Consider the following 11,688-nt stretch of genomic DNA (forward strand, 5'->3'; position numbering starts at 1 on the left):
CGGGCAGAACCAGGGCCGGCCCTGGCTGAAGGCCGGGAAAAACCATTTGGAGACTCCACCTTAGCTCACAGGAGAGGGATGGGAGGGAAGGGAACTCACTCCGACACTCGGGAGGCAAGGACGGGCAGGGTTTGCAGACGGGGGTTCCTCCAACACGCAACTTGCCTTTTTCAGCTAGGAGACGGCTGCTCAGTCCCAAGGACGCCTTTCCCTCCAGTTCAAGCAAGCCAAACACCATCCCAGACACACATGCTTCGATACTACAAAATACTCTTTTCTCTAAGGACCGTCTAAAACCACTACAGTTTGTGCAATCACTGCATTTATTAGTCATTTTTTAAACTCTCTCTCTCGCTCGCTCTCTCGCGCTCTCTCTCTCCCTGTAGAAATTTTTTTTTTTAAGCTTTTCTTTTTTTTTTTATGCAAAACTAATCATTTCACTTTTTCCACTCCATCATAAAATCTCCTCTAAAAACACAACAACAAGAGAACAAACATGGCACAGACACAGAGAATTACCTCCCTGTTTTTGTTTTTTGTTTTCCTAGGGGTTACGGGGAAGGGAAGGGGATACTTTCGGATAAACTCCTCCCTCCACCCCGTGCCCTTTCCTAAAGGGCACGGGGAGATCTTTTCCTCCCATCCCCGTTGCGGAGCATGGGCAAAAATTTCGGAGGGGGAGCACGACCCACGTGAATCCGAGGGTCGGTTGCTCAGCCCCAAGCGGCTCGTCCACCTGAGGGAACTTTTGAGGCTGCTGCTGCCTTCGGGTTAGCCGACCTAACCCGAAAAGAGCACGGGATCTTTGTTTCAGATCCAGAGGTTCAGGGTTTGGGTCCCACCTGGTGACCCCCCCGGGGTGGGGGATGCGTCACGCAAGCGGCCAAGCTGTGTCTGCAAGCCGGATCGTACTCCTCTCATCGCACTCCTTTCTTCCTCCAGAGGATCTGCCACGAGTTCCTCTGCCGCAACAAGCCCCCCCTGTCTCCTCACCACAGGAAGAAGGTCCTCGCGGAGTAGCCCTACAACGACCCCACTGTTTTGCTCTTCACAGACAGTCCCCTTCGCTTGTCACTCTGGAGAGAGGCAAAACCCCTTCGGTTAAACAACTCCTGCCCCCTCGCCCCCACAGAACACCGCACAAGAGACACTGGGGAAAAGGATTCTGCCAAGTGAGCACACCTTGGCCAAAACACATCAAGAGTTTCCTATTAAAGTTCCCTTTTATCTCCCACTTAAACGCTTCGGTTTGTGTTTTTTGTTTTGTTTTTTTTTTTTTCAGGACCTCATTACCACGAAACGAAACACATCACCACACGCACACCAAACAGCAACTGAACGACCTAAAGTGACTGGCCGGTTTGCATCCACCCTGCGAAGAAGCTCCTCTTATCCTGCAGCCTCCAAATAGTTGAGTTTTTTTTTTGTTGATATTGTTGTTTTTTAGAAGGGGAAGAAGAGAAATATCTCCTTGCTATTTCCCGCAGAGCTTTTCCCTCTAGGTACAAACTTCGAAGCTGCAGTCGCACGGATAGGCTATGCTAAAATAAGGGATCCCCGGGTGTGCCAGGCACAGGAGAAGATGCCAAAGTAAAGACACAAAGAATACAGGCAGGTATTGATACAGACACGCACACGAGTCCAACGAGTTATAGGAAGCCTTAGCTGGGTGAATGGATCGGGGGAAGTCTCTTTCTCCCTGCCCCTAAGCTTCAGCTGTGAATGCGACCGCATCCCCGAAGCCTCCACTGAGCTCTTAAAGGAGAGGAAAAGGAAGAGGGGAGAGGACCAGCACACGCGTGCTTCTGATGCGAGAGAGACAGTTATTTCTTGCCAGCACCTTTGGGTGACAGTTGTACGGGCCCTTTCAGATCCCAAAAGGGCAGTGGGGAGCCCTCTTCCCCGGCTGCGGGACGGACGCACGGCCTCAGCCCCGCTCCCACCACGGAAAGGCCGGGGGGGGACACGGACATCTCATGCCCTCTCCCCCAAGCAAGTGCAAGTGCTGAAGGCCAGGAGGAAGATCTGGCTGGAAGCAGGCTCCTCTTTCTCCTCCCTCTCCCCCCTGCAAGGCTGAGCAAGGCGGAAGATGCAGAAGGAGGAGGAGGAGGAGGGGGAGGAGGAAGAGGAGGGCGCGGGCCACCTGAAAGCGGCCGGCCAACTGCCAAGGTAGCACCAATATTTGGAGGGAAGGGGAAGCCGACGTGGGACGGTTTGTGGTGTGGGGTGGCCCCACGGCCCCAGCTTCGTCCCCAGCACCTTGCAGGCACCTCACGCCCCTCTCCTCCTTGCCCCGGAGGGCCTGGAGCAGCAGCACCGCGCGAGATGGCGGCTCCAGGCCGCGGGCCAAGGAGGGCGAGGACTTGTAGGGTCAGCGTGGTGGTGGTGGGGAAATAGAGGGATGGAAGAGACTGCATGCACCGTGAGGGGGGGGAAAAAGGCTCATGGGGTGGGGGCTCCAGTCCTCTCCCGTCCGCCCCTCAAGGCTCCGGAGCTCCTCTGCGGTTTTTGTCGAAGATGGAAGGGGGAGGAGGGGGAAGAGCGGCCCAAAGGCTCCGCCGCCGGTTGGACAACACCACACTCAAGGACAAACAACCACTCGCCAGCCCCACCGCCGCCTCCTGCTCCCCCCCCTCCAGCCTCCGGGCAGGCAGGGAGGAGGACGAGGAGGAGGAGGAGGAGGAAGGGCGGCGGTGAGGGACGAGGGACAGCGCAGGGGAGAAGGAGAGAACCAAGGACAGCCATTCACACCACGACTTCTCGCAGGGAGAGCTCCCCCCACGGCCCCCCCCGGAGCAAGGGGGGGGGACCTGGCTCGCTCACTTGCTGCCGCCTCCCCCGCCGCCCGCCGCCGCCGCCACCTTCTCGAAATCCTCGGCGTTGCAGAACTCCTTGATGGTGACGGTGAGGAGGTTGCTGGTGACATCCGTGACCACCACGTTAGAGCAAGGGGACATCTCGGGACGCCAGTCGCCGGCCTCCTGCTCCGGCTCGGAAGAAGAAAGGGACAAGGAAGGCGTCTGCCCCCCGCCGCAGCCCCCCGGGGGGGGACGCTTGCTGGTGGCCGCCGACTCGGGTGGGATGGAGAGGTCGAGGACCTCGGACTCGCGCCAGTCGGGGACGGCCGGGCTGAGGGTCTCGGGGAGCAGCTTGGGAGGGGAATCATCCGGGTCGGACGAGGAGTGGGGGGCGGGCGAGGGGCAGCCGGAGGAGCTGGAGCTGGGGGCGTCGTACGGGGTGGAGCCCATCATGAGCCCGCAGGAGGCCGCCTGGGAGCCTTCGGCCTCCCCTTTGCCTTCCAGGGAGGGGGCGGGCGCGGCGGAGGGCTTGTTGTAGAGCGAGAAGCCGCCGAACTTCATGTGGCGGATCTGGGTGCGGAGGACGCTCTCGCTGAACTTTTTGCTCTTGCCGATGACGCGGTTTCGGGAGGGGATCTTGGGCCGAGCCAGGGCGCCGGTGCCGTTGGCCGGCTTGCCGCCTTTGTCAATGACTTTGAGGTTGAGGATGATGCGGCTGCGCTTGGGCTCGCGGGGCTTCACCTTGCGGTTAATGATGCGGACGGTCTCCGAGAAGGGCGAGACGGGGGGACGGATGCCGGCCCCGCCGCCCACGCTCCCCCCGTTTTGGGGGTCCGGGCGAGGCAGGGGGCGGCGGGACATGCGGTGGCACCGTCGGATGTCTTTCTTGAGCCGGTGCACCGCGGCGCTGGAGTGGAGCTTGGGAGACGAGGTGCTAGAACCGGGCTTGACAGAAAAGTGTACATCCCCAATGTGGAGGGCCTCCGCCTGGGCCCGAGCCTGCGGTGGTGGGGAGAGAGAAAAAAAAAACAGGGTCAGAGAGGTAGCCTAAATGCAGCCCCATCTCAAGCCGGGCGCGGAACAGCAATGCCAGGTCACACACACGACAACCACACATCCACGCCACCTCCCCTCGAACCCACTGGTGATCTGGGCCCCAAAAACGCAGCTCTGTTGGGGTGAGCTCCCACTTTCAGCGCCAGACTGCCAGTTCTGGCCCCAGCCTGGCACCGAGGGGGCATCCCAAACTGAAATCCAGTCTCAAGAGAGGGGGCTCATTCCCCTGTCCTCTGGGAATGAGCAAGAGATGAGGGGGAGGCAGAGAGTACCACATCCAGTTCGCTTTTCCCCCTCCCAACAAGACATATCTGTTCTTCCACTAGGCACAGTAGGTCTTGAAAATCAAAGATGAAGGTGGGTGAGGGTGGTCTGATGGAAGTTGTCTTTGCTAAGCACAAGAAACGCGGAGACCCGAAGCTTAATTTTTAACGAGAGACCACAGGCAGGCTGCTGAGCCCTGTTCTGCTGGGTGAGCAAGGTCCGATGTTCAAAGCCAGAGATGAGGCGAGCTGGAGATCAAGTGAAGTTTAACTGCATCTCCGAGGAAGCCACTGCTTCGCCCTTTTGAACACCGAACCTTTTAAAGGCTGTTATTGAAACAGCAGGAGCAACACTGCCTTAACTGCTTGGTGCCAGCCCCCCAAGAGCCAGGGCAGAGGAACAAGACTTCCAAGCTCTTCTGTCCCTCGGAGACAGCACCTCGGTTCACAAATCTGAGAGACAGGAGCAATTCCAACCCCATCCAAAGTTTAATGGGGTGAGCCCCCCCTCTCCCGTTAACCATCTAGCGAGCAGCTTTCCCCATCTCGTGGGCACAACCAGAACTGCAGTGCTCCGAGGCAGCTGCTTTGCTTCCCCAACTTTTTCTCTCCGCTTGCCCCCTCACGCAAGCCAAGCTCGGGATGGCCGCCTGCCAGCTGAGAGCTTAAGCACTCCAACACCATCTCCTTTGTCGCCCTGCAGGCTGTGCCTCCTACCGAAGAAACGCCTGGGGAAGAAAAAAAAAATGTTCTTGTAAAGGCAGCAATCTAACAGATCTAAGCGAGGGGCCCAGGCCTGCTCTTGCACAATGAGCTCAGAGCCCTGGGCCCGCGGCCCCAGGGAGCTCTGCCCTCACCCCGTGCCCCTCGCCTCCCACCGAGGGCCCAACAAGAAGCACAGACCTTGAACGAGGACGTGAAGACATTTTGTTCCTCCCTGGCTAAGGCTGGGTTGTTCCCTGCAGTTCTCCTTACATCCTGGCTGTAAAAGGAGTGCAAGGATGAGGCCTCCTTCCCCTGGCGTACGCGAAAACGCAGACTGAAGGTTCGCCGGCGGCGGGGATTCAGCCTCACGCATCACCCCACGCCCAAAACGGTTCAGAAAAGGGATAGACACGGTTCTGTCTCAGGCATCCGACAGGCTGGAGCACAGCAGCAGCTCCGGATGAATCCCCTGCCCCTTGCCTCAACTCTCCGTGCTCCTACCCCAACCACCCATGATGCGGAGACTCCCATGGCAGGGGGAGCGTCACTGCTGGCCACTTCTGAAGTCCTGCTGCCGTCCCATTTTCTGCCTGTGCACATCGAGCAGCTCCTGCCCTGTCCTGACAGAGATCTGCCTTTGCTTGGTGCTCAGGGAGCAGCTAGCACCCGGCACTGCTCCATGCCTAGGACTCTCCTCGCGTGCCACAACAACCAGGTCTCCTTCATGTCTGCGTTTCCAGTTACTTCTGGGGCACTTCTTCAAGGCTGAAGCTGCCTCCAACTCACGTTTCAGCTCTCTGCATTCATTAAATTCCCGTTTTGGTGCTCTCCACGCAGGCTGCACGAACCGTTGACCTCCTTGGCCAAACTCTTAAGAGACAGGGTGAGCAGGGAGCTCCCCAGCGCTCAGCTTCAACACCAGTTCCACAGAACAATATGCAAATCTGCTGGTCACCTTCAGCTTGTTTCTCCAGGTAAGGTTTCAAGAAAAAATAGTATCGGATGCTTTATCTAAGACCAGCCCCCACAGCTCTCTCTCACTCACGAAGCTCCGTATTCCTAGCGCAGGATCAGGTTTATTCAGGCATCGACTTCACGACCTCCGGTCCCTTCCCTGCAGAGCACAGGGTGTTTTTGGGGCTCGGTCATTTCCTTCTCTTGCTTCCAACTTCAAGCAACGTGCACCTGCCGTTTCCAGGAGACTCCGTGTGCAGGTTTAGCTGCTGGAAACGTACCTCTCCCTGCTACAGGTGCGTTGCTCTACCACGCTCCAGAGCTGTGCGAGCACCGAGGCTTTGACAACGAACCTGTTCCATCCTCTTGGCCACCTCACCGGGTCATTTCTCCACCCAGAACTCTTCCAAAATGGGAACTACCTCGCTGGGGCTGGCTGTTTGCCCCCACAGGGTTTGCTCACCGCTGAAGGAGTGCTCAGCACGGCCATGAAGTAATTCGCTCTCGGCTTACAGCTCAGCCTACATCAGGAGGCAGCTTCTGGAGGCTTGCTGCAGTGCTCTGTCACGAGAGCCAGGCAATTGCTAGGATCGCTTCCCTTCCCCCCGCTTCCCTTTTGGGATATGTATCACCTTTATTTAGCTTGTACAGCTCTTTCCCATTGCCTCTGGGAGCTCGTATTATCTCCCTTGTTCCCTACTATTTCTGAATAAATGTCCCTCGAGGCCCGGCGAGCATATTTGTTCATTCATTCCCTTAACGCGCCGAGGCGCACAAGCACGTACACCGACACGTGCTTTGGGAAGGCCTGCTTACCTGATTTGTATCAAAACCTTCGCAAGGTCCTTTTTTTTGTTTTGTTTTGTTTTCCTCCCAGATTGCAAGGCAACAGATTTCTCGTTAATTATTTCAAGATCGAGTGATTTCCCGTAGCACCGCCGCGCCACAGCAGCGCTACTCTCTCGCCCATTACTGGTTCTGCTTTGTCTTTTATTCTCCACCTGCATTCCCACAGTCCTTGTTCCAAACGGCACTTGCAAGAGCTCCTCTTTCCCCTTTCTGGCTGCCATTCTGCCTTTTTATTGCCCTTTTTCTTCTGCAGCCTTCCAAGCGGCAAGGCGACGGCAAGCCAGCTCAGAGCACAGCTCTCCCAAGCAACCCCGCCATAAACCAAAGTTTCCCTCCTGGATGGGGAACAAAATGCTACAAAGGGGGAACGGGCTGCTTTCAAACCGCTCGGGGATAATTTACGAACGGGGAGGAGATCAAAAGAAAGCCAGCTCCAACTTCAGAGTTCAAGGAAGGGCGAAGTGACAGAACAAGGCGCTGCTCTGCCCCTTCGGCCCCCCTCTCCTTCGCTCTGCTCTCGGTTACTGATCTCTCTCCCTATTAACCTCCTCCAGCCTTTTTCCCCTCCGTGTATTTCCAGCCACCCCGAAGGGGAGTCTTTGCTAGCCACCCACTGAGCCTGGAGACCGGGCTCTGGCTCTTAATAGCACGCGCTAGACTTTATTAGATTAGCTGGTGAGTTTTGCATTCCTCACAGCGGCGCGCCGAGGGAAAAGCAAAGCAGAAAGAGCAAACCAAGCAGGGGGGAAGAGGAAGATCACCACGGCGTGCACGAGAGGTTCGTGTCTCTCTCTAACCTTGCACGAGCAGCCCCTCCACCCTCAAGCTGAAGGACCTGTCCTCGAGGAAGGCTTCTCTCAAAGAAGCAGGAGGGTTCGAGCCTCACGCCACGCTGCCCGTTTCGGACCGAGGGCTCTGCTTCCCAGGCACAAAGCTCGCAGCATACCAGGAGCCTCCCAAGAATTACAGCCTCCCGCCAAGCTTGATCTCAGCTGTGGGAAAGTTTGCCCCTAGTACGCAGAGGATAAAGACCCATTTCCTGCCCGAAAACTCTGCTGTTGGAATTCGCAGGGGTCCCTTACGGGGCCGGCCATCTCGGTAGCGGCCCCGCAGAGCCCAGCCCGTGGTTTCCCTTTGCAGGCTGGTCGAAAGGGCAAGCGTTGTGCAGTTCTTTGCCTGGCTCAGAAAGGCAGCAGGTGGCTGAAGATGCAGCTTTTCAGAGCTCTTCCCAAGGCGTGGGCCTCTAACCTGCTGGAACGCTTTCTGCAAACCCCCCCGGGTGCCTGTCTGCAGCTTTCGACAACTAATCCCTGGATAAACCTATCCCCACCTGCACCCTAAAACACCCACGCAGGCCAGGGGACAAGGGTGTACCAGAGCACACGTATTTCCACGCCTTCCTGGAGGCTCAAAAGACCAAGTTCAAGCACTGACACACGCGGAAGACCCTAGCAAGCCACCGAGCCGAGGGCAGCCCAGTCCTAGGCCAGGCTCCGACTTGAACGTCACTCCATCCAGGCCTAATCTGCTCAGCCAGCAGATCAAAAAGAATATTGTTCGAACTGCCAACCCCAAAGGCTCCCTCCGGGAAGCGAGAGTCAAATTTCTCCCCCTGCTTCCGAAATTCTCGCTGCCAAGAGAGCCACAAAGGTCGCTGGCGATGCGCGAGGCAGAGCCGCGTCCCGCTCGTCCCGCGGCAGCGCCAGCCCCGCAGTGTTATCAGGGGCCACGCCTGCGTCTTCAGCAGGTCAGAAGCTTTGACCGAGCCGCACGGGGAGCGAACACGACCTGCTGATTAGTCTGCCGGTCCCAGCTGCTCCTCTAGCTGCTCAAGGTTTGCCTGAACAGAGCTCCAACAAGTTGAGATGGAGCTGGCTGAGACGCGGTTACTTCTCGCTGCCTGGCCTGGGGTGTTGTTTGTTTTTTTTTTTAAGGCAGGATCAGAAGTCGCAGAAAACGGCAAGTCGGAGCACCGGCAGCTTCACCAGCTCCGTCTCTCCAAGCTGCAAACGGAGTGAGAGCGACGGGGCTCTGCCCTGCCCTGCCCAAGCGGGCAGCAGCCTCCAGGAGAGCACGTCTACCCCCTCATCTCATCCCACCTTCTCCGAAGTACCAAACCTAGCAGTTACACAAACCTACGGGTTTTCGGTAACATTTGAGAAGCTGGCAGAGGGAAGATGTGCCACGGAAACGTGTCAGGGATGTGATTCAAAGGATGCTGTTGAATAATTCAGGTTCCAAGTTTGGGAGGTTTTAAAGAGCAAGGGGGAGAAGAGGAGGAACGAGTGGGTTTTTGTTGTTTTCTTTTCCCTCGCTTTTTTTTTTTTTTGGTGGTTGTTTTTTTGTTTGTTTGTTTGATCGAGAACAAAAAACTGGCAACGGATTTTGCCGTAACACGTTCAGAATCAGAAGAAAATAAACTGATTAGACACGGTAAAGTCAAAAGCAGAGAATAAACAAAGAAGGAAGACACTCTTCTACCACCGAACAATGCCAGGTGTTACAAATACCAGCGTTTTTTAATTCAGGCAGAGACCTATTTTAAGCCAGCGGTTTCCCTTTAAGCCTCCCTCTGCATTGTTGGAACCCTACACACTAGGGTTTCATTTAATGCATGACTGCCAGAAAGAGAAAAACCAACTAGTCCAGTTTCCCCGTACAGAGATGAAGAGGTGGTACGGATCGCTTACGTTTGGCGTTTCTGTGTCTGCAGGCTGAGAAACTGTGAGCAGCAGAAGAGGCGAGCGGCAGAGGAGGAAGAGGACAGATCTATCAGCAGGACTTTCGGAGGATTACTCCTGTCCCCTGGGTTTTACCCGGGGCATCAGAACCCGCCCGTTGCTGCATTTCTCCTACGTTAGGCGCTCGCACAGCGGAGCAGAGGTGACACCCTACCCCTGGTTGTTCCCGGTGCTCATTCAGCTCAAGTGCTACACTAACTTGAGTAAAGCTCCTGCTGCTGTCAGCAAGAGGAGAGCATTAACCTGTTTCACAGATGGGGAAGCATGCACAAAGGCTGAACGACTTGCTCAAAGCCCCAGACTGACTGGGTGATGGAGACACCTCGCTACACGGTCCGCCCTGGCCGTCCCAGGGCTTCGCACCGGATCAAAACCAGGGAAGCTCCGAATTCCCTTATGTGCCTTAATCGTACAAAGGTGCATTGTGCTTCTACGTTCATCTGGAGTCTGTGATCAAGATAGTTGGGGGAGGCTGTGGGGGGGAGGAGGAAGGAAAGCAAGGAGTTCTGCCTTTGGACTAATAAATCCACAGAGCTCGCATGGATGTCACACAGCTACCAGGCTTCCGAATTAAAAAAAATAATAAGTAAAAAACGTAAGGGGAGAGCTGCGCTAGGACTCCCTTCGTCATTCTCTGCAAGGAGGCAGAGCTGCTACAGCGATACCTTCTCGCGAAGGCGCAGGGTCTATCAGAGAGGCAGCACCAGCTCCAGCTGCCACCCTACACGGAGCAGAAACATTCCTCCCCCCCCCAAAAAAAAAAAAACAACAGCAAAACCAAACCAGCCTGCAGCTTACGGATCAAACCACGCGGCTCCCGCGGAGCACCCAGACGCAGCAATGCGAGCAGGACCCCCGGCACGGCCGCTCGGCGCGCTGCGAAGTGGCAGGAGGCGGCGGGGAGCGGGGCAGGCTCGCTCGCTACTGCGACAGCGGCAGAAGGCCGTGCAAGGAAGGAGGAGGAGGAGGAAGGGGGGGGAAAGGAAAGGAAAGGATTCCGGAGCAGGGAACCGCAGCCTCGCCACGCACAGCCCCGCGTGTGCCTCCCTGCCCCCTGCCCCGAGCGGGGCGCGCGGAAGCGCGGTGCTTCCAAGGGCACGGCTCCACCAGGGGTCCGGCGGCGGTGGTGGCGGTGGCGGTGGCGGGCTAGGCCCGAGTTGTTTAAATAAGAGTTACCTTCAGGAGAAAAGTTTTGGGCTTCGGTCCTCTCTTCTTGGGGCCGTACAGCTCCCGTTCCCGTTCCCTTTGGGGAGCCGAAGCGGGGAGGAGAAGTTAGAAGGGGGTCCGGCGGTGGGGGGACGCGCGGCCGCCCCCCCCCCCCCCCCCCTTTCCGCCCCGCTCGCCCTTGCGGCACCCCATGGCTGGGGTAACCCCACAGGGCCTGGCCCTACTCACTTCTGCTCGAAGGCGGCGATGAGGCGCGAGTCCAGGATGTTCTCCTCGGGCTCCCAGGTGCTGTACCTGCCGGGGCGGGTTGGCGAGACAGGAGCAAAAGGGGTGAGCCCCCCAAGCACCCCCATAGAGCCCCTACCAGACCCCATCATGCACCCCCCCCACCCCCTGGGGAAGGGGGGGGAGGTTGGGGAGGGGGGGGGGCGCTGCCCCATTGCACTCACTTGATGGCCCAGCCCTTCCATTTCACCAGGTACTCGATGCGCCCCTGAAAAACACAGGGAAGGAAGGGGGGGGGGGGGTAAAAAAAAAAATAAAAAAAAAATAAATAAGATGGGGAGGGGGATAAAGGGAGGTGAGAGCGGGTCGGGGGAGGACCCATAAGCAGGCAGAGGAGCATCCCATCCACCCTACAACCCCCCCCCCCCCCGGCACCCCCATAGCGGCCCCGCACCTTTCGGATGCGCCGCTTGATGATGGACTCGGCGGCGAAGACGCGCTCCCCCACTGCAGACAGCTCCATCTTGGGCTCCTCGGCGGCGGCGGCGGCGCCCACAGCCCATAATAATCCCGCCCGCCCGCCTGCCCCCCCCCTGCACCGCTCCGCCCCGCTCCGCTCCGCTCCGACCGCCCCCAATGCGCCCCCCCCCCCCCCAAAGCCCCAGCCCCAATCCCAACCCCAACCCCGCCGCGGGGACGCGCACGCCCGCGCGCCCCCTCGTGACCCGTCCTCCCCCCCCCCCCCCCAAAAAAAAATAAAATTTGTAAAAAAGGGGGGGTTAATGGGGTCGAGGGGGGGGGTTGGTACGAAAAGGAGCGATGCGAAGGGCAGAAAGATGGGGGAAAATGGGAAATGAATCAAAAAATGTGAAAAATAAAATGGGAGGGAAAAGTGCAAAAGGCCTCGTTTGGCTGCTTTTCGCGTCATCG

General features: G+C 57.6%; 1 protein-coding gene across 2 annotated transcripts; it reads right to left on the reverse strand.

The window, feature by feature from the left end:
• Window positions 1-355: 355 nt before the first annotated feature.
• Window positions 356-11,381, reverse strand: CBX6 (chromobox 6). 2 transcript variants are annotated; one of them, XM_068666416.1, is made up of 5 exons: window positions 11,213-11,381; window positions 10,983-11,026; window positions 10,762-10,827; window positions 10,543-10,609; window positions 356-3,743 (listed from the first exon to the last, which is right to left on the reverse strand). In XM_068666416.1, the coding sequence occupies exons 1-5, from the start codon at window positions 11,279-11,281 to the stop codon at window positions 2,820-2,822; spliced, it is 1,170 nt and encodes a 389-aa protein (XP_068522517.1). In that variant the 5' UTR covers window positions 11,282-11,381; the 3' UTR covers window positions 356-2,819. The 2 variants fall into 2 exon arrangements, with proteins under 2 accessions (XP_068522517.1, XP_068522506.1); XM_068666405.1 differs by having other exon boundaries at window positions 356-3,797; window positions 11,213-11,375.
• Window positions 11,382-11,688: the final 307 nt, after the last annotated feature.

This window comes from Anas acuta, chromosome 1, assembly GCF_963932015.1.
Source record: "Anas acuta chromosome 1, bAnaAcu1.1, whole genome shotgun sequence".
Classification (NCBI taxonomy): domain Eukaryota; kingdom Metazoa; phylum Chordata; class Aves; order Anseriformes; family Anatidae; genus Anas; species Anas acuta.